We start from the raw sequence: 22060 nt of genomic DNA on the forward strand, positions 1-22060 counted from the left end.
TTGGAGCCTATCGAAATATAGTAATCTAGATATCAATATGCACGGATTGGAGGTGAAATTACCTTCAAACTACAGATGGTTTCTTGCCTCTTATTTGTGTTTTAAAAACTTTCTTTCCATGACATCAAGGGGAGAGCAGCTTCACAAAAGAGAACTTCTAACAAATGTAATGCAAGTTACATTACCAAGCTGAATTCTGCATGTTAAGTCCACTAATTAGCATATAAACATCGACCTCCATAGACAATACATTAGGGGTGAATAGGATAAATCAGATGCAAAAAAAATTTGAGCTATCACCATGCAATTTCCTTATATGATAACTCATCCTAACACATGTATTTATGTTTGTATATGTATTTTTTTTCTTACTAATGACATGCTAATTGACATACACCATAAATAAAAGAATCATAATTATTGTTTAACTTTTATCACAAATCAGTGGCAAATACATGTACTGGGGGAATGTTGGATATTTTCTCTATGAATCTGTAAATGATGCCAACAACCTAGAAAAAATGTTTTTGCCATGTATTTTATAAATACAATTTACCAGGCTATAAATGCTACAAATGAACAATCCACAGTGTAAAGCTTGCATAATATCCAGTTGCTTTACAGTGTCCTGAGCTCAGGACAGTTAGGGGGAGAGGGGAGAGTGGTGGGATGTATTAAGTAAATGGTAGACTACATACTTCATGTAATATTGACATCCCATACACCAGTGTTTCTCAACCAGTGAAGAACTGATTTTAATAGAGAACAATATTGGTAAAGTTTATCATGTATGTCAATATTTTAAACACATCAATTTGAGGCACAGTTAGTTATTAGCCTAATGCAATATAGATGCCATCTATCTAAAATAAGGATTTTTTGGGCCCCATCCTGTTAAAAATACGAATAGGTTGACCTTGAAGTAGAAAAGGTTGAAACCCCTGCCATAGACCATTGGAAAGCTGTGTGAATTATTTGAATTCAGCACCCTCAAATTTTGGGAATTAACCCGTTTAATTCATTTTCCTCAAATTTGCTGACCAGCCTTTTTATGAAGGTTTTCTATAGACCTGCTCTCGCTCTACATCCGTTACACATGATGATGTTTTCAATACTTAATATGCAAACTTGTACCTTGCTCAACAAAGCTTCTAAAAAACCCTTCAATGGTGCTGACTGAAGCTGGGTCGATTTCACTGTCACTATCTTGCTCCTTGGCAAGGGGCCACTTTATAGCTGCAAGGATCAGCTAAACAGAGGGGAAAACCATGTTAATGTAATCCACGACAGATGCACATACTTGTAATAATCGTGCAGTTGGAACCTTACTTGGGGGGGTGAGTTTCATGTCTGACTGCCTGGGGAACAGAAGGGGAATGACATCTGGTCGCTCAGTGATTAGTGGCCTGATGCCCGTCTCCTTCAACCCCTTTCTGATCTGTTTCATTTGTGCATTTGCTCTCCCAATTACCTGTTACATTCATTAATACACATGACAAAGTGTTACAATCCCTTGTGCCATAATCCAATGTACAAAACAAGACAAGCGGCCCATTCAACAGCAGTATGCAGCATGTCCTTTTCCATGTTCTGGTGCAGGTACAGGTTTAAACAAATAAAGAGCGGTTTCAATTAAAAGCCTGGTCTGTTTGTTACAAAACATGGTCATTAATGGTTGAAAGGCGTTTACAAACCCACCAACTTCAGAAGGTTCTAGTCACTACTCCATTTACATTCATCCAGTTAATAGCAAAGTTACTTCTACTTTGCCACACCATAAAGAGATGCTTCTACATGCAGTTCTTAAACAAAATTCTTATACAGTCATGGCCAAAAGTATTGTCATCCCTCTAGAAATGTTGGTTAATTCCAAAATGTTTGAATGATTCTGCCTACCCTTTTATATGCTACTGATCATCAGTGCCAGAGGAAGCAAAATACACCTTAGAGCAGGGGTGTCAAACTCAAATACAGAGTGGGCCAAAATTTAAAACTGAACAAAGCCGCGGGCCAAGGTTGAACAAATTAACCTTTGAATAGGGACCCAAACAAGTTTTGCATTGAATATTGAACAAGCAAGGCTTATATAACTTTATAGTGACATGCGAAATCGAGTTTCAAATAATAATAATAATAATTAAAAAATATCGATGGCATATCAAATAAAATTTAAATAAAAAATGTAATTCCTCTTTTCTATTTGCAGCCTTCTGAGGTAAATATCAACATTAACTTTTTCCACAAGCTAATAAATTGACTGACCATATACTGACCATCAAAGTTGCCAAATCGCCGGCTAAACTCAGCGCGATTGCCGCTGTATAATACCGGCGGGCCAGCTCTAATGTTAATTTGATATTGCCTCAAGGGCCAAATGAAATTACACGGCGGGCCAAATTTGGCCCGCGGGCCAGAGTTTGACACCCATGCCTTAGAGCATCACATGGCCGTGCTTCACTTTATACATGGTGCACATTTCAGGGGCTGTCAATACTTTCAGACATGACTGTATGAATATATTCAAATATAAATATAAATACCGAATGAGACAGCAGCTGCAGGAATAACGAAATCCTGTTTGTCTCCTTAGTTGGCACTGGGTAGTACCACTCAAGGCAGAGGTTGGTTACCCCGCAGAGTGTCCTCTGTCCAATCATCCTTCAGCAACTTCAACAATGTATGAAAAGGATAAATTAGTACACTATCCAGTTTGTGGATATGACATCAATGATGATTGATTTTCAACTGGCCCGTGTCTGACCATCTGCCACAGAGCATGGAAAGTTGTTTTTGTTAACTCACAACACTGTTAGTTTCCCTGTGTTCTACTTCAGGGCAGTCTTCGATACATAGTTTTGTGGTGGCCATTTCCTTCACCCCACGTCAGGGCATCCACCACAGCTGGACTAAACCCCGAGAGAACAGGGCCCCCATTATTGATAGAATGTCCCACCATCCATCCAACCATGAAGAACAGGTCACACTCATGTAGTGCTGGAGACAAAATGGGATGCAGATTGAGACTGTTGACATCAAAATCTATTCCTCATATTTATAGCCATACACAGTTTATGTCCTTACTATACAGGTAAGCCTGATCCGGCAGTTCTGTTCCTTGGGTACATCAAAGACAATAATATCTAGAGCTGCAACTAAGAATTATTTTTCGATTAATCTGTCAATTATTTTCTCGAAAAATCGTTTGATCCATAAAATGTTAAGAAACGTTGATCAGTGTTTGTCAAACCTCGGGTTAGGGTTAGGGTTAGGGTTATTCTCCCACGTTCCCAACGTTCTCGAATGTCTTGTTTTGTCCTCAAACCAAAATTATTCTGTTTTTAATTATTTGTTATGTGGAGCAAAGGAGCAAGAACATATTCACATTTAAGAAGCTAAAACAATCAGAAATATTGTTTAAATAAAGAAAAATAAATTGAAAAGATCCATAATTTTGACTGCAAATGCCACAGAAGAAGAAAGGAGAATTCTTTGTGCGGGACACAGTCCTGTAGCCGCAAACTTTCTCCTGAGCTTATATACAACATACGAATGGATTCTCTGGTGGCCGAAAGAGAGTGGCAGGACATGCAAATAATTGCACGGACCTCTTATCTGATCGGAGGCACTGAAGTCTGCCGGAATACCTTTCAGTTTCTTATGGGGTGAGTTTTCATTAATGTCGTTAATCTATGTTATCTTAGTGTTCATTCAAAGTCACATACAGACACATATAGGGACGCTGTCTATAAATAATCCACTGTGCGTTTCATAATGCCATTTGGCTACATTGTTATTAGCTATGCTTGCTAGCTTGCTTAGCTCGCTAGTTAGCTAGCTAGGTACTGTCTTATTACAATGAGAATGATGCGCACATCGAAACTTGTGTACAATCAGATGATTGTATTATAAGCAACGATCATCTGATCGATATGTACGGGAGCATATGACCTCTGCTGTGCAAGAATAAAGTGTGGATAACACACTTCTGGTGCATTTCAGAACGCCCTGCTGAAAAAACCAGCTTAGATTGACCAGGCTGGTCAGGCTGGCAGACCAGCCTAAGCTGGGATGTTTGCTGGTTTAGAGGGGTTTTGGACACTTTAGCTGGTTAAGCTGGTCACAGTGGTCTAGCTGGTCACCATACCTGGTTAAGCTGGTCACAGTGGTCTAGCTGGGCACCATAGCTGCTTAAGCTGGTCACAGTGGTCTAGCTGGTCACCATTGCTGGTTAAGCTGGTCACAGTGGTATAGCTGGTCACCATACCTGGTTAAGCTGGTCACAGTGGTCTAGCTGGGCACCATAGCTGCTTAAGCTGGTCCCATTGCTGGTTAAGCTGGTCACAGTGGTATAGCTGGTTAAGCTGGTCAAAGTTTGGTCACGCAAAGCATATATTATGCAATAAACACTTAAACAATACTGGAATCTTGAAAAACATTTATTGAAAATTATCTACAATATAAAATCAAATTAAGCATCTTTCAGGTCACTGGAACACAAACAATAAAATAAGTCAACAATCAACACCTGTTGGCCTCAAGAACAGCTTTTAAATTAGAAAAGGTAGTTAGCTCTACTTGCACGCAAGTACTCTTGTCTGAAGGAACTTCACCTGTTTGGACTTCCCTCCTGGCATTTTATAGACTGCGCTCTGTAGGAATTCCCACCCATGCTTACACTGCTTTGGATATTCAATGTCGAAGATGAAATTGCCTTAAAGCAGACATCAATGGCCTGAATCATGCTCCAAAGCCTCTCCAGCAACAATAGTAATAGCCTGAGATGGATGGTGATTGTCATTCCCCAGTGTCAGGACATAGGTGTAGGGTCTGGATCTGGCCTCATGAAGATACTCCACCATGTTTGTTCCAGGCTAAAAAAAAAAAGAAACGAAGAAAGAATGCAAGAGAGCAAATGTGAGTGAGTAAGAACCAAATGTCTATCAACTATAGTAGAATTAAAACTAGACATTGTGAGGACCATTTTCCTGGTGCCCACAAGAACAATGAGTCTTTGTTAGGATTACTATTTGGAAAAGATTCAGTGCATTCATAATTCAAAAAGTTGAACTTTAATAGTCTACCTTTCACTGCACATAACAAAATATTCCAAACTTTTTTTGTTTAAGTCTTAATGGTTATGGCATATAGCTCACATTACAGAAAACAATTAAAAAAGGATTCAGACCTGAACAATGTGTGTATATATATATACACACATATATATGTATATATATATACACACATATATATGTATATATATATACACACATATATATGTATATATATATATATACATATATGTAATATACACATACATACATAATATACAGCCTTCCCAACACTGCGCTTAGTCTGCCATCAACGCCAAAACACACCCCCTTACACCCCCATCCCCCCCCCCCCGACGAAATCCCACTCCGAACTCACCTCAAAACTGTATGTGTGTCTGTGCGTGTGTGTGTGCGTGTGTGTACGTATGTGTATGTGTGTGTGCATGTGTCTGTGTACGTGTAGGTGATAAATTGCATACATAAATAAAAAAGTAAATTGAGTTAACGTTACATGACTTTGGGATATTTAGCCCGCGACGAGAGAGACGTTCCGGTGGAGACGATAGCTTGTGAGCTTCCATGCTAGCGGCTAAATGGCTAGCTACGTTGTTATCCAAACCAACCCACCAGCCTCGACAATATAAATATACTACTTTAATAGAAAACGCAACACAAAGTGTGAATTATATACCGTATGTAGTGTGCACAGACCTTTTGTTCCCGTTTTCCTTCGCCGGTCCGATTCCCCGGTGGTGGCTCGCGCTTCGCGGTCTTCAGAACCTGGCGAGGTGTGTGTTGCGTCATCTTCTGTCGACGTGATGACGTGTGACGTTCGACGCACAGACAACGTTGATGGATTTTGACCCAACCAAGTTTTGAAGTTTTTTGGCACATAAAGTACATGTGCCAAAATAATGATATTTTTTTCTCTTTGACCACACCGATCACTTTTTGGAGTATTGGTGTCATTGATTGGTCATTGATATATAAACTGTGAAACAAAATATGAGGAAATATTTTTCATTGCACTTCATGGTTTGAATGGATCACAGGTATTAGGACAGTCCATGTAAATCCTCTAAAAACAATAGTTCATGAATTAATTTTCTCAACCTGCCTTTGCCTCTTCATGGGAATGAGGGACTATTATTGTTTTGATATATTTTTGTAGAGCAAACACAATAGACCTGTTGTAGGTTTTAGCCATAACTTTTAATCTACTAACCAGCACTGCCTTGTGGCTTCCCTATTACACACACATATATATATACACATATATATACACATATATGTATATATATATATATATATATATATATATATATATATATATATATATATATATACACACACACACACATATATATATATATATACACACATATACATATACATATATATAAACACATATATATATATATATATATATATATATATATCAGGATGTATTATTTATACATATCATGACAATTATGAGCCATGCTTGCCCAGTCCAGCCTGGTCAGTCTAAGAGGCTGGCCATCCAACCAGCTTGCCCAGCTTACCATCCTGGTTTTGCTGGTCTGTCCAGCTGACAAGCTAGACAGACCAGCTGACTCCAGCCTACCAGCCGGGTTTTGCTGGTCAGGCAGGTTGACACCAGCTTAGCCTGACTGGGTGACCAGCCATACCAGCTGGCCAGCGACTGACACACCAGCCTGGCCAGCTTGTCCAGCTTGGTAAACCAACTAAACCTGCCTAAGACCAGCTAAGACCAGCTAAGACCAGCTAAAACCATCAACCATCCTAAGCTGGTCTAAGCTGGTTTTTTCAGCAGGGCGTTATGTTGCCATAATGGTTATTAGCTATACTAGAGATTGGCCAGCTCATCATTGGCGTTTTAAAAATAAAACGCACTTCGAAACTTGTGTTCGGTCAGATGAGTGTATTATAAGCCGTAACGGGGCATGTCACTGCCCTCTTTGAGATTTTGTACACCCGCAGGTTCAGTTTGATAATTCATATGCTTTGAGACGAAACTCCCGTGTTCAAAAGCTAACATTGCATTGAATGATGTGTGAATGCCACACCTTTGCATGCATGAATCATACATGTGATTAACAGACATGTGATTAACACAATGTGTGATGAACATGTGTTAATTACACGATCGATTCATGCAGATAAAGGTGTGGCATTCACACATAATTCAAGCAATACTACTGATCAATCTATACTGATTCAGATTCAGTTTGGATGGACACACCCACAGTCAGATGATAAAGTGCCTGTTAGCTTGAACCATGATCTGAAAAAAGTATTTTTTCTTTTTGGTAACACTTTATTTGAATGGGGGTGAATAAGACTGTCATAACATTGTCATAATCATGACATGACACCTGTCATGAATATTAATGAATGCTTATGACAGTTGTCGTTTAGTGTCATTCGGTAAATTATGTCACCTTTGATGCAAAGTTGACATTGTTTGAGATGTCTTTGTTATGACAACTTGACATAAGCCAAGACAATATACCCTTTCATAAACATGACATAGTGGACCTCACTGTCAAACTTTAAAAAACTACTTGCTTTATATCTTAACATGACATTAAACTGTCATATGTGGTTCATTTTGACATTAGCTGTCACAAGACCATTATGATTGTGTCCTAAACATTGTGCTTTTCATTAGGATATCATTAAGTGTAAAAACACTGCCAAATGAGTTTATAACTGTCATATTTAATTTGAACCTGTCATTAAGTGTAATTACACAGTTAAATCAGGTTATAACCGTGTCATGACTGTTTTCTATGAATTCAAGTAAAGTGAAACACTTTGAACCTTTCATTAAGATGTCATTAAGTGTAATTACACAGTTAAATCAGGTTATAACAGTGTCATGACTGTTTTCTATGAATTCAAGTAAAGTGGAACACTTTGAACCTTTCATTAAGATATCATTAAGTGTAATTACATAGTTAAATAAGGTTATAACAGTGTCATGACTGTTTTCTAAGTATTCAAGTAAAGTGGAACGATTTGAACCTTTCATTAAGATGTCATTAAGTGTAATTACATAGTTAAATCAGGTTATAACAGTGTCATGACTGTTTTCTATGAATTAAAGTAAAGTGGAACAATTTGAACCTTTCATTAAGATGTCATTAAGTGTAATTACATAGTTAAATGATTTAAATACCTTAACAAAAGCAACAGACAAGTCAAGAGATTTTTCCTTCATATATTTCAACACAAAATATATACAAAAAACACAATTGTTGCATTACTGTTGCAATATTCGTATAATTTCTCCTGTAACAGAGAGTTCCAACCTATACTTTGTATGTATAAACAGAATAACTTGTTTAACATAAACAAGTTAAATGAACAGTCTTAAGTATATTTATACATTATTGGGAGGAGTTTTCCTCTTTTTTTCTTTGCTGTGATGGTTTCAGCCATCTCTGTTATAGCCCCCCTGCACCTCTCTGCAAATGCCGACATCTTCTCATCTCCTGGGAGCAGGTCCTTGAAGGTGTCTGGATATGTGATCGCTAGCTCAGCAATTACAGCTGGTCTCGCAATTGTGTTGCGGTCAACATTAAGTTTGGCAAAGGCCTTTTTCATGGATCCAGACTTGTTGAATATGCGGAGGGCATTCTTGTAGCAGCGGATAACTCCATCCGTTGTGGTCACTTCACAAAACAGAAAAACATACAAAAAAAGTCAGCTTTTTTCAGGCATGCATTGGCATTGTCGATCTGGCATCCTTTAGGTCCTGTAGTACTAGCAGATGATAAAGGATCCTACATATCATACTGCTGGTTTACTGTGCATCTTCCTTCTAGGCTGGTTATATTAGATTTAGCTCCTTAACTACCTGCCTCTGTGGGGAGCAATATCTGCCATCACCAGCATGGAAGGAGGATGCCAAGCAAGTAATACCTGCCTCAGAAGCTGTACCAAACATAACCAGATTGGGTAGAGGATGCACAGTGAACCAGCATGGTACAGCAAGTAGATTTTGTTTCAGAGGCTAAATATCTAACAAAACCAGTGAAGACCACAGAATAACCTGTGGAGAACAAAAAAGCTATACATGGCTGTAGAGATCTAAATCATTGATTTTTAGAGAGAATACTAAAATATAACGTGGGACATGGATATAACATAGCGACTCTTAGGTCCCATCAAATTATTATTAACTAAGCCAATGGTGGTAATACAAATATAAACCATAGAAGGGAGTTAAGAAACTGTCAACTTTAGGGTGGTTATAAAGATGATCGATATTTGTGCTTACTTCTTGAACGTCCGTGAGAATCCGGCTGTTTCTTGGACTTCTTGGTCTTCTTCTTTTTCTTTTTCTTCTTCTCCTCTTCTTCTGAGGATGACGAGAAGCTGGGGTCTGAGGTGGGACAGGGAGACATCGAACTTGAAGATGAAGAAGTCTTTCCAGAGGCTGGGAGAAGGGGGGTGGGGGTGGGTGGACAAGCATATAGGTGTATAAGGATACAAAGTAAAAAAAGAATACCCTAAATTTCAGACTATAGAGCGCACCTGAATATAAGCCCCACACACTCATTTTAGAAAGAAAATCAGTTTTGTACTTATATAGGCCGCACCGGTTTATAAGCCGTGGGTGTCCACGTTGTAATATGAGATATTTACCGTACACAGAAAGATGTTACACATGAAGATTTTTAAACTTTTAACTGCCTGAGCGGCGAGCTTCTCAGTGGCTTCTACCCGACGTGTGTTGATTCTTATTGGCTGCATCGTCACCAGCATGTTATCTGTAGTGTTATAAGAATATAGCGTAACTCTGGTTGTGAATGAGGCAGAGCATAAAGTGTTTGCGTAGTGTGTGGTGAAGCGAGAGAGCGAGCGGCACTGTGTGAGTGAATGAATGAACGGGCGAGCGATAGAAAGAGCAGGCTATGAGAAGCAGCAGAGTTTACAGTTGCGTGTGACAGTAAATGTACAGTGTGATTACAGTGTCGGAAAAAAAAAACTATATTATATATTAGCCGCATCGTAGTATTAACCGCAGTGTTCAAAGCGTGGGAAAAAAGTAGCGGCTTATAGTCCGGAATTTTTTTTTCAATGCAGGCTCACTCTTGGTACTGCCTTGAGTTTATTAAAGCAGACAACTGTACATGTCCTAAAACAGCCTTTGTTTTATTACAGATAATGGCTTTTATTATTTTGTGCTGTAGAGTGATCCAGAGCTGCTTACTGGCAGGAGGAGAGCTCAGAGTTAATTTTTCAAACTTTTAGCAGCAGCAACAGTGAATTAACCGTCTGTGCGTGTGTCTGTTAGCATGTCAGTAGGGCAGCAGCTGCAGCATGCAGCAATGGCTCAGTCCATCTCAGTGGCTAACATTTCTAGCTGGGTAAGGGTTTATATCACTTTATGCGTAGCAATGTAATCATCACAGACCTACGTCAGGTCACGTGGAAAAACGTTTTTGGAAGGGCTTGGGAAATTAGTATTTCCAATCAAGTGGACATCCCAGGTGTGTTACAATTATGCAATAATTATTATTAATTGTATATAATAAACTATCCTTGCACTCCAGAAAATCCAGCCTATTTCAATTTCTCCCCCACAACTTCCCTGAATATCTAGTACTGCATGAATATTGTAATTGTAGTACATTTCTACCTTTCCCAGTAGATGCAGGCATGCTGGGGGGTCCCTTCATTTGGGAAAGTAGGAAGTCCTTGTCATTTTTCAGATCCCTGTTGGCCTCCTCCAGGTATTTAATGCGGTCCTCAAGGTGTTCAATCTTCTGCCGATCCATCTTGGCTTGTTCTTTAAGTTTGGCCAACTCCAACGCCCCTGTTGGAGACACTGGAACAGGGGCATTGCATTACTTTATGTTTATTATTGTGCTCAGTGAATGGTGGTGGTGCATTATATTGAGCTGCGTTCCCTATATTTATGTCAAATTCTGTAACATACATTACATTCATTGCACTCCAGTACACCAGCACAATACTCCCAATGCTCTTGCAATTTATTTATTTATTGTGATGGTGGGAGGAGTTAATTTCAAGCCCTGCTGGCGAAAGTAGTCAAAATAATAATTAAGAAAATAACTAGACTTACTTAGTATCTTCTGGGAATATTTGACTGACTTCTTTTTCTTTGGTGGAATAGGGACCTCTTCCACATCTTGTGTCTCGTCCTCGTTTGCCTCCTCCTCGACTTCTAGCAGGACTTCCTCAGCTTCCTCAGCCTTCGTCACCCCACTATGCGCCCTTTTTGTGAAACGGGTTTCCATCTAGCTACAGCTGTGTAAAGCAAAGAACACCAACACCATGTCATGGCAGCTAACGTTACAATAGTTGAGGCAACTTTGGCAAACGTAATGTTGTAGTTGTTTAGAATTAGCTAGATGAAAACTGGGGGGAAAACTATAACCTGTAGGCTGCCATTAAAATACTTGAACGTAAAGGCTAACTAGCATTAATTGTAGGGGTGGGAATTTCTTGGCACCTCACGATTCGATTCGATTACGATTCAGAGGTCAACGATTCGATTCTAAACCGATTATCGATGCAACAATTTTTTACTTTAATACTTTGCTACTCATTTAAAAGTAAGATAAATCAACATAAATATAAAAGTGGTAGTGCCCCCTCATCTAGCTCATCTGGTGCAGACAGCCCTTTTATTTCTGCACACCGCCCCTGCGCTGTTCTCTTCTCCCTCTCCTGCGCCGTTCGTCGCTCCTGCGTCTCCAAGCGCTCATTTGATTTTGATTTGATCTAAAGCAGACTGGATCATTTCTCTACGTGTTTTATCCCCACATAAGAATAATGATCTTTATGACGAGGATGGAGTACAGTCATGATGAAGTGCAGGTGATCTGAGGGAAACATGGTGACAGACTCTGAAGAGCAGAGCGCACTTTTCATCGTTTTCACCCCGTGGTCTTAATCTTTGTGAAATAAGACGCTTTAACGCTGTAATTAAGGGAATAACCGATGCATCAGATGAGCTGATGTCTTTAGTTAACTGCTCAAACATAGAAAATGTTCTCTGCTGTGAAGTGAATGTCGCGGGGAGTTCATAATCTGTGCCGCACGCAGCCAAGTTTCACTTTTGCGCAGAGACTTTCCAGCGTTTAACAGGTGCTGTTCCACAGTGAACTCGCTCTGTTTCGACCGCCGAATTATCGGTGCATCCCTAAATATAACATCTTTATTGACAAGAACAATGTAACTGTAATAATGATGCACTTGATAGTGTGACTTTTGTTTCAAACGGCACCTAGACAAGCGTGCGCTGCACTGATTACATGGGGGAACGTGCGCTCTTGTTCCCCGGTATAGAAAAAGCTGAGGTGTATAAAAAAATCTATTTTAAATAAATAAACAAGCAACGCAAAGCCTGGCGGCCCGCTAGGCTTATAATACACTGGCGGAAACTCTGGCTCTGCAGCGAGCGAAGCGAACAGAATGTTGCAGCAGGCGAAGTAATTTTTCATTTTTTTTAATTCCGATTATTAACTTATCTGCATCGATTCGGAATCGTTCTAGAGAGAATCGCGATGCATCGAAGAATCGATTATTTTTCCCACCCCTAATTAATTGCTGAACTAACTTTACCTAAAATGCCAAAGACTTACGTCAATGTTATCATGTTCTCCCCAAATATAATAAAGTAAAATTGCCCAAATGACATATTTCGCTTTAGCTTACCTGATAGCAAACTTTGAAGGTACTTTGTTTCCTTGATACTCTTCTGTTTCCATGTGCTGCACTCCGGTCTGTCGCGCACGCGCAGAGATCTATAACCGTCATTGGACAGCCAGGTAACGTTACATTGCGCGCGCATTCAGGTCAAATTCAATTTTGAACTACAACACTATTATCACTATTACAACAACGATATTGCCAAAGCATTGAGGAAGTGTGTATAATATACATATTTTAAACAAAAAACCCAAAGATGACATAAAAATAAAAGTACATTTGGTCACCACAATCATACCTCTGGTTTCATAAACAGTGATGAAATACTAACAAATATGTTTCATACATTTTCTACTGCATAGAGTGTATTTTATTGATAAAAATAAAACACTTGTGGACGTCTTTCATAAGCTTAAATCTGCTGACTGTCTTCATGAATGAAGATGACATTTCCCTGCAGACACACGTGGGGGCGCTGTTCTGTCTGGTCAGTTGAGCGTGTATTGTCTTACAAAAGAGCGACGAGGAAGACGAAGTGACTTGGTTCTCAATCGTTAAGCGCGACCGCGACACACGCAACCAAATGAGACGGGTAAACAGTTGATGCAATTATGGCGCTAATGGAAGAACTTTTAAAAACTATTAGGCGTTCAGATACAAAGAAGAACAAAATAAAAATAATTAGATGGATGCAGAAACGTGGTATCATGAAGAGGACGATGAAGTGCGCAAAATGCAATCGAAGGATGCATCTAGTGACATGCCATGTCAAGGATGGGCTGTGGTGGTAAGCAGAAGCTAACTCTACCTTTCTAATCTAGCCATATTATCGTTTGTTATTTAAGAACAGTTATTAGCCATCAAGGCAGACAACATAGCAGCAAGTAGTAACATTTGGGTGTAAAGTTATAATTGGATCATGTCATTAAAGAGCCAGAAGTCTGAAATTAGCCATAACTTCAGTAGCATTAATGTTACAAAACTTTTGGAAATCACTACAATAAGTTCTAGTTATCCCGTATCATGTGCTATTTGATATTTTTTTGTGTGGTAGTCTACTTCTCAGGATTTTGCCTTCTTTTTCATCAGGGTCTGTAAGCATCATAAAAGTTATCCACGATCTGTACGCAGTGGCTCAATATTCAGCAAATCCCACATCCCTTTGACAAAATGGCTTGAGTTCATGCACAGGTACAGTATTCATATATTAAAGAAATCAAATTTAAGTTTCTTAAATAACTATACTAATATATTTAGCAGTGTGATTTATAGATGTGTAGTTGATGTAGGATCCTTTACATAGTGGATGGTGCTTGTGTACTGGAGCACATCATATTGAGCTGTGTTCCTTATACTATTGTCCATAGTAGACAAAATATTAGGAACACTTTTCAATACATTGCACTCCAGTACACCAGAAAAACCAATTACAACCTCAATAATAAACATAAAGTATAATTATCACCTTTCTGACAATGTCACAGGTTAGGGTTAAGTGGTTGGTGAGTGTATATGTACTATAAAATATACCTTAAAGTAATGGAGTTCTTGCACCTCATACAGTACAAATTGGAATGGCACTAACTCATGCTCACCTAGTACAGTTTACTTTTAGTTTCATGACAGGATATTATGCAGGCCGTGTCAATTTGGTTTCTTAATGACCTTTCTCCTTCCTTCAGATTTGCACAAGGTATGCAGTTGAAGCAACTTGCCATGATCACTGAGGGGATAGCAGCAAGCTCCAGGACATTGACAAAAATGGCGAAAGTACTCAGAAAGGTTGTCCCATTACATACTAGTCTCTAACTATAATTGATTAGGTAATAAAAAGATGCTTGATAAGTTACTACTGTAGACAATTGGATTCAATATTGCTACACAGTTATTTGGTACACTCAGTGACACATGCAATGTAACTTTAGTCCTAAACTTGTGCATACATATTTATCAAATTCCATACTTCAGGCATTGTTACAACTCAACTTGCTAATGTTTTATTTCTTCATTTGAAGGTGTGCATTGCTGCCCTCAAGCGACTGAGGAAAAGAGGAATGAGGATTGGTGGTCATCGATTTGTTGTTATCGACGAGAGCAAATTTGCCCACAAACGAAAGGTGGGCTGTATATTTGTATGCATCTGTACTATATTTAAACCAAGATTTTATGACAAGGGGCGGTTGTGCTCATGTCTACGGGGAGGTGTTAAAGTCAAGAAAAAAATTACAGTTCCTCACAGCTGCTTTAAACATAGAAGAGACATTTTAGAGGGCTGATGATTTAAAAATATGTTGGAAAACAATAGAATAAGAAGACGACACCCATTTTGCACTAAGGAGAGTACAGCACATTGGTGGTCACATGTTGTGGAAACACTGGAGAAAATGGAGAAATATAGATGGTTAACCTTAAAACTCTATGGTTACTGTCAAGGAGAAATGCAAATGCTTTTGTTTTATTTCGCATGACAACAATCAGGCAGTCAATATTAATAACTCATTATCATTGCCCTCTTAAAATATTGGCGTATGTCATATTTTCAAGTTTTTCAAAACCTGAACCAATATCTTTATTTGGTTCAGTTTTTTCTGTTATGTTTTTTTTTTAACTTATGACATGGGCAAATATTTTTGTGGGTGACGATATACAAGCTGTAAATGAGGATTGTGCAGCACACCCTCTGACCTGTTTTTAAAATGCAGAATAATACTTTATCCTGCAGTGCATGTGGAAAGGACACATATTGAAACCCAAAGCTTATTAAAGTTTTTGTCTTTTCTTATTTACTTTCAGTACCATCGTGGTCGATGTGGCAACACTTGGCGCCGTGAGCGGCAGTGGGTCTTCGGGATGCTCGAGGTTGACGGGAATTCCAGAAGACCCATTCTGAGACTTGTCAGGGATCGCACAAGACAAACCCTTATAGGCCAAATTAGACGCCATATAAGACCCAGAACATCCATTCTCACTGATGAATGGCGTGCCTACAAGGGGCAACTTGCTCAGTATGGATATGGTCAGTATTCTGTCTGCCATAAAAAAAACTTTGTTGATCGAGAGACTGGTGCTCATACTCAGCATATTGAGCGTGCGTGACAGAGCTACAAGCTGGAAGTATAACGCCATAGAGGTAATCGTACACCTGAATCACTGAAGCTTCATCTGAGGATGATAGAGTGGCACCACTGGTTAGGTGTACGCCATTACAATGGTGTCTTGGGCAGACTTTTTCATGATTTAAAAAAACAAGTCAAGTAAACATCATATATCGGACTCAAACTTTGCCTCATGGCACTTAATCATGTTCTCTCCTGACTAGATCCTTGCTTGTGTTCTATCAATTCTCACATGTATGCTGCTTTAGATAAACATCCTATGCTCTGGAACCCTCTGTTTGAGAAGTAATACAAATGATGCAACAGTTTGTTTTTTGTTTTGTGCTGAAATATATGAAGGAAAAATCTCTTGACTTAATGAAAGGTTCAAAGTGTTTCACTTTACTTGAATTCATAGAAAACAGTCATGACACTGTTATAACCTGATTTAACTATGTAATTACACTTAATGACATCTTAATGAAAGGTTCAAAGTGTTCCACTTTACTTGAATTCATAGAAAACAGTCATGACACTGTTATAACCTTATTTAACTATGTAATTACACTTAATGACATCTTAATGAAAGGTTCAGTGTTTCACTTTACTTGAATTCATAGAAAACAGTCATGACACTGTTATAACCTGATTTAACTATGTAATTACACTTAATGACATCTTAATGAAAGGTTCAAATCGTTCCACTTTACTTGAATACTTAGAAAACAGTCATGACACTGTTATAACCTTATTTAACTATGTAATTACACTTAATGACATCTTAATGAAAGGTTCAAAGTGTTCCACTTTACTTGAATTCATAGAAAACAGTCATGACACTGTTATAACCTTATTTAACTATGTAATTAAACTTAATGACATCTTAATGAAAGGTTCAAATTGTTCCACTTTACTTTAATTCATAGAAAACAGTCATGACACTGTTATAACCTGATTTAACTATGTAATTACACTTAATGACATCTTAATGAAAGGTTCAAATTGTTCCACTTTACTTGAATACTTAGAAAACAGTCATGACACTGTTATAACCTTATTTAACTATGTAATTACACTTAATGACATCTTAATGAAAGGTTCAAATTGTTCCACTTTACTTTAATTCATAGAAAACAGTCATGACACTGTTATAACCTTATTTAACTATGTAATTACACTTAATGACATCTTAATGAAAGGTTCAAATTGTTCCACTTTACTTTAATTCATAGAAAACAGTAATGACACTGTTATAACCTGATTTAACTATGTAATTACACTTAATGACATCTTAATGAAAGGTTCAAATTGTTCCACTTTACTTGAATTCATAGAAAACAGTCATGACACTGTTATAACCTTATTTAACTATGTAATTACACTTAATGACATCTTAATGAAAGGTTCAAATTGTTCCACTTTACTTGAATTCATAGAAAACAGTCATGACACTGTTATAACCTGATTTAAATGTGTAATTACACTTAATGACAGGTTCAAATTATATATGACAGTTATAAACTCATTTGGCAGTGTTTTTACACTTAATGATATCCTAATGAAAAGCACAATGTTTAGGACACAATCATAATGGTCTTGTGACAGCTAATGTCAAAATGAACCACATATGACAGTTTAATGTCATGTTAAGATATAAAGCTAAGTAGTTTTTTAAAGTTTGACAGTGAGGTCTACTATATCATGTTTATGACAGGGTATATTGTCTTGGCTTATGTCAAGTTGTCATAACATAGACATCTCAAACAATGTCAACTTTGCATCAAAGGTGACATAATTTACCGAATGACACTTAACGACAACTGTCATAAGCATTCATTAATATTCATGACAGGTGTCATGTCATGATTATGACAGTGTTATGACAGTCTTATTCACCCCCATTCAAATAAAGTGTTACCTTATTGGTTTTCAGAATTGGCAAAGGCACTCTGACTGACATAATCAAACACTTTGATGAGAATGAGGCAACACCACGGTTAAGGAAGAAGAGCTCACAACCACGGCCTAGCAGGTTCATCAGCCGTGCACAGATCGACAGAGCTGTGGGGTTTATAAAAAAACTATGCGGAAGACAATGCCATCATGCTGCCTGGACGACATCCTGGTCATAAGGATTGGCATGTGAAGTTGCTGCCAACCCATGTGTCCAAGGCCTCAGTGTGGCGACTATACATGAGGTAGGCTAAGGTTCTTGGTATGTGTAAAAATTGATTTCTATACAATAGCCAAATGCTTATGTTGACCATTAACACTATGAGCCATTAGAATAAACATAATATTTGTCTTTTCAGGTGAGCGTGCAGTTTGTAAATCAAGCTTCAAAGCACTGTGGAACCAGCTCCTCCCTCACAGCAGGAGCCGCGTACAGATCTCTGCTGGCAGTGCCTGTTATGCTTTCCCTTTTAAGGGAAAGCCAAGAACTAGATGAGGACCCGAATGCAGAGCAGGACACAGGCAGGTATAATAAAACAAGTTTATAATAATAATTATACATACATACATACATACATACATACATACACACACACAATAACAAATAATAACATACACACACATACATACATACATACATACATATATATAACATAACACAAAACACACACGCGCTAATGGAAGCTAACGTGACAGTGACAGGGACAGAGACAGATAGGGTTGCCACCCGTCCCGTAAAATACAGAATCGTCCTTTATTTGGCAATTAAATGTTGCGTCCCGTATTGAACCAATACGGGACGCGGTTTGTTCCGTATTTCCTTAAATATCCAATCCTGTCACACACACATCAACACTAAAGATAAAGATGAAAATAAAACACAGGGAATAATAAGGCCATCAAACTTGTCGTGGCAGGATCTACGCAGGATCCCGGCCGCCCCGGCTCCGGTCCTCTGTGTGCGTGCTGGTGTCACGGTTGCCTAGCAACAGACGCAACACACCGGTGCTGCTCACAGTTAACTAAAGACATCAGCTCATCTGATTAATCGGTTATTCCCTTAATTACAACTAAACTAAAGCTCTTCTACAAAAAGATTCAGACCACCGAGTGAAAACAATGAAAAGTGCGCTGTTAAGAGTTGTAAACACTAAGATCTACTCTGATCCCCTGCACGTCATCGCGACTGTACTCGATCCTCGTCATAAAGATTATAATTGGATGTAAAGATAAAACTGCGTGTAGAGAAATAATCCAGTCTGTGCTGATACGGAAAGATCGCCCCCGAAAAACCCCCGACACCCTTACAACACACGTAACTAGATGTCCTAGATTAGTCGGCTCCGTGGTGGTCATTGCCCCGAGGAGCCGCGGTGGGGCGTCCCTTATTTTCATTTCTGAAAGGTGGCAACCCTAGAGACAGAGAGAATGTCCAGCGACAGCAGCGTCAGTGTCCTCAGCGACTCTTCCGTGGCGACACAGTTCGTAATTGTTCCTCCAGGGAACGGACTCACTCGTGATGGTGATGAGCGGAGTCGGGAAACCACGAAGATCGAAGTGGAGCGGCGAAGCGACGCTGGAGTGGAGATGACGACGGGAGTGGAGAGGAAGAGGAGGAAGCGATTCCGGAGGTGGGTGGAATCCGTGGGAACTCCGTGATCCTCTCTCGACAGGAGACGCGGTGACCTGGACACGGAAGTGAGGTAAGTACGAGTAATGTCAGGATTTCTAGCAGCGAAGTACGTAGACGTTTACCAAGCGAGCGAAAACATGGAACTGACACCAGAGATGTGCGAAGCCCCGCCTTATAAGTCCGCGTGATCACTGATCAGGAGCAGCTGGGCAGGAGCTGCGCAGGTGGAACTCATCTCTGGCGTCATTCAGGAACTAGGTCAACCACGCCTCCTGCAGGTGACAGAGAGAGAGAGAAACACGGAGCAGAAGCAACAAAACAACAACAAACTATAGGAAGCAATGAATGTAGAGTGTGATAGTGCCAACACAATAATGAGCAGCTGATACGAAGTGCAAACCTCCCAGATGAGAGAAAGTCACAAGCCATCAATAAGCAACAGGATCATCTAGCCCTTGTACAAAAAAAGAGGGCTGTGTACAATGAGATGACTGCTGCCCCATCAGCAAGCAAGAAGATCAGGATGCACTATAGTTTTGATTTTGTACAGCAGGTACTGTTTTTATAGTGTTTCATTTATTAGACTGACATGAATAAACAGCTTTCATTAGATCTAATCCTTTTCCCCCTGTTTTCTTCAGATGCACTTTCCCTGAAACCCTCATCAGCCTGGGTCAATGTACTTCCTGACTGCACGGAAATGTGGCCTGTTTGGTGTCTCCTGTGAAGGGCTGCAAAAACAGGTAAATTTTCTGATTGATGAAGGCATGTCGTCAAGTAAAGGGAGCAATGAAGTCATCAGCTACATGCATAATTTCTTCAGCAACTTTGGAGATGGAGAAACAGATGTGGATCTTCATTGTGACAACTGCATTGGACAAAAGAAAAACAACTTAATGCTCTGGTACGGTGCCTGGCGGGTTGGACACAAGCTTCACTCCACGCTCAGCATCCACTTCCTGATTGTTGGCCACACCAAATTTGCCCTGACTGTGGCTTTGGACTAATCAAGCAAGCATTCATGAGGACCAGAGTCAATACTTTGGCAGACATCGCTCAGGTTAGTTCATTTTATTAGACTGCAACATGTAATGTGTAAAATGTGATTTTTTGGAAAAGTAATATAATTATTTTCATTGTGATTCTTGCTGTCAACAGGTAGTAGAACACAGCTCTCCTGAAAGTCAACTCAATATTCCGCAGCTTGTTGGAACGGCAGATGGCAGAGTGATAGTTAAGTCCCTACTTTCGAAAGCTCCCACAGATCAAGAGTTATCAGCACTTTAGGTATTTATATTCAAACTTCTGCATTTTATAAATAATAAAATCACGAATGGACTTAATAGTGTTCCACGTGAAAACAGTGAGCCATGTTTTAAATAGGGATGCACCGATCCACCTTTTTTCACTTCCGATCCGATCCCGATATCTGACTTTAGATAGCTGCCGATACTCCGATACTATTCCGATATGGATGCTCTGTTTGCTTTATTCTTATTATGATTGTTTTTGTCATCATTTTGATTATAAGGCTTTAATAAACTCCTTTATACAGGCAAATGTGATATGTACGACTTTTACAACGTTTACAGCGACTTTACAGACCCCTGGCGACACATACACACACACACACACACACCCACACACACACACACACACACACACACACACACACACACACACACACACACACACACACACACACACACACACATAAACGGAGTCACAGACAAGCCGTGAATGTTCAATCTCCAAACACAACGCGATGCCGGCATTTTAAATAAATAAATAGCGTCTCCGTGTTAATCAGTGATTTCACCAGACATTTTGGCCGGCGATATTTTTTTTCGCCAGCTAAATTCACGTGACAACAGCCATAAACGGCATATATACCGGCTAACGTGAACCCTGGCTTGGAGGAGTGTGATTTTCATTGTTTTTATGCTGCTGTCAGAACTGTTCTCCTCAGCGAGCAGGCGTTTAAAACGGTGACGGCTGGGATTACGTCGGCTCGGCTGCAGGTTGCGGAGCTGAACTTCCTGGTTCAATCATGCTCGCCTGCTAGCTGGCTGTAAACTGTGGAATGGATTTCCTGAACGGAGTCGTGCATCATTTCTCTGCGTCTCATCGAGACATGTCTCAGTTCAGGAGACCCATTCCACTTTTTGCAGCCAGCTAACAGAGCATTCAGGGAATCACTTGAGGAGACATTTCAGCAGACACACACACACAGACGGATCAGAAATTTCCGATCCAACCGTACAGATTTCCGATATGTCAATTACGTCTGTATCGGAACCCGATACTGATACTGGATCGGATCGGCCTCATCCCTAGTTTTAAATATCCTGTTGTGTTCTTCTATTCTGTCACAGCTTTGATGCCAACAGACCAGGCTTGGTGCTTGCTCAAACTCACAGTGATGCAGAGCCTATCGAGTTTCAGCTACTGCGCAACCCAGGAGTTCTGCCCTCTGTTGACAGTCATCCTGTCCTGGCCCCACCTGGACTGACCATGGACAGGCAGACGTATCTTTTTTAAAAAATCAGGCCTTTCTGTTCTGATGAGGCAAAAGACTTCACATGCTCAGCACCAAAGGTTACAGCACAGAAGAGTAAGCAGAAGAGGGTGCGCTT

At 39.5% G+C, this 22060-nt stretch overlaps 2 protein-coding genes across 2 annotated transcripts in view; both read right to left on the bottom strand.

The window, feature by feature from the left end:
* Positions 1-22060, bottom strand: part of LOC310935482 (extracellular calcium-sensing receptor-like) — a gene marked incomplete at both ends in the record, with an annotated part of 132380 nt that overhangs the window by 70611 nt on the left and 39709 nt on the right. The gene's annotated exons all lie outside the window — the stretch shown is intronic.
* On the bottom strand, positions 8430-11326 carry LOC310936107 (uncharacterized protein; the record flags this gene model as incomplete). The annotated part of the gene is made up of 4 exons (XM_083900147.1): positions 8430-8731; positions 9340-9487; positions 10697-10893; positions 11152-11326. The coding sequence occupies 4 exons, from the start codon at positions 11324-11326 to the stop codon at positions 8430-8432; spliced, it is 822 nt and encodes a 273-aa protein (XP_083756273.1).

Source organism: Microchirus variegatus (assembly GCF_963457635.1).
Source record: "Microchirus variegatus genome assembly, chromosome: 13".
Taxonomy (NCBI): domain Eukaryota; kingdom Metazoa; phylum Chordata; class Actinopteri; order Pleuronectiformes; family Soleidae; genus Microchirus; species Microchirus variegatus.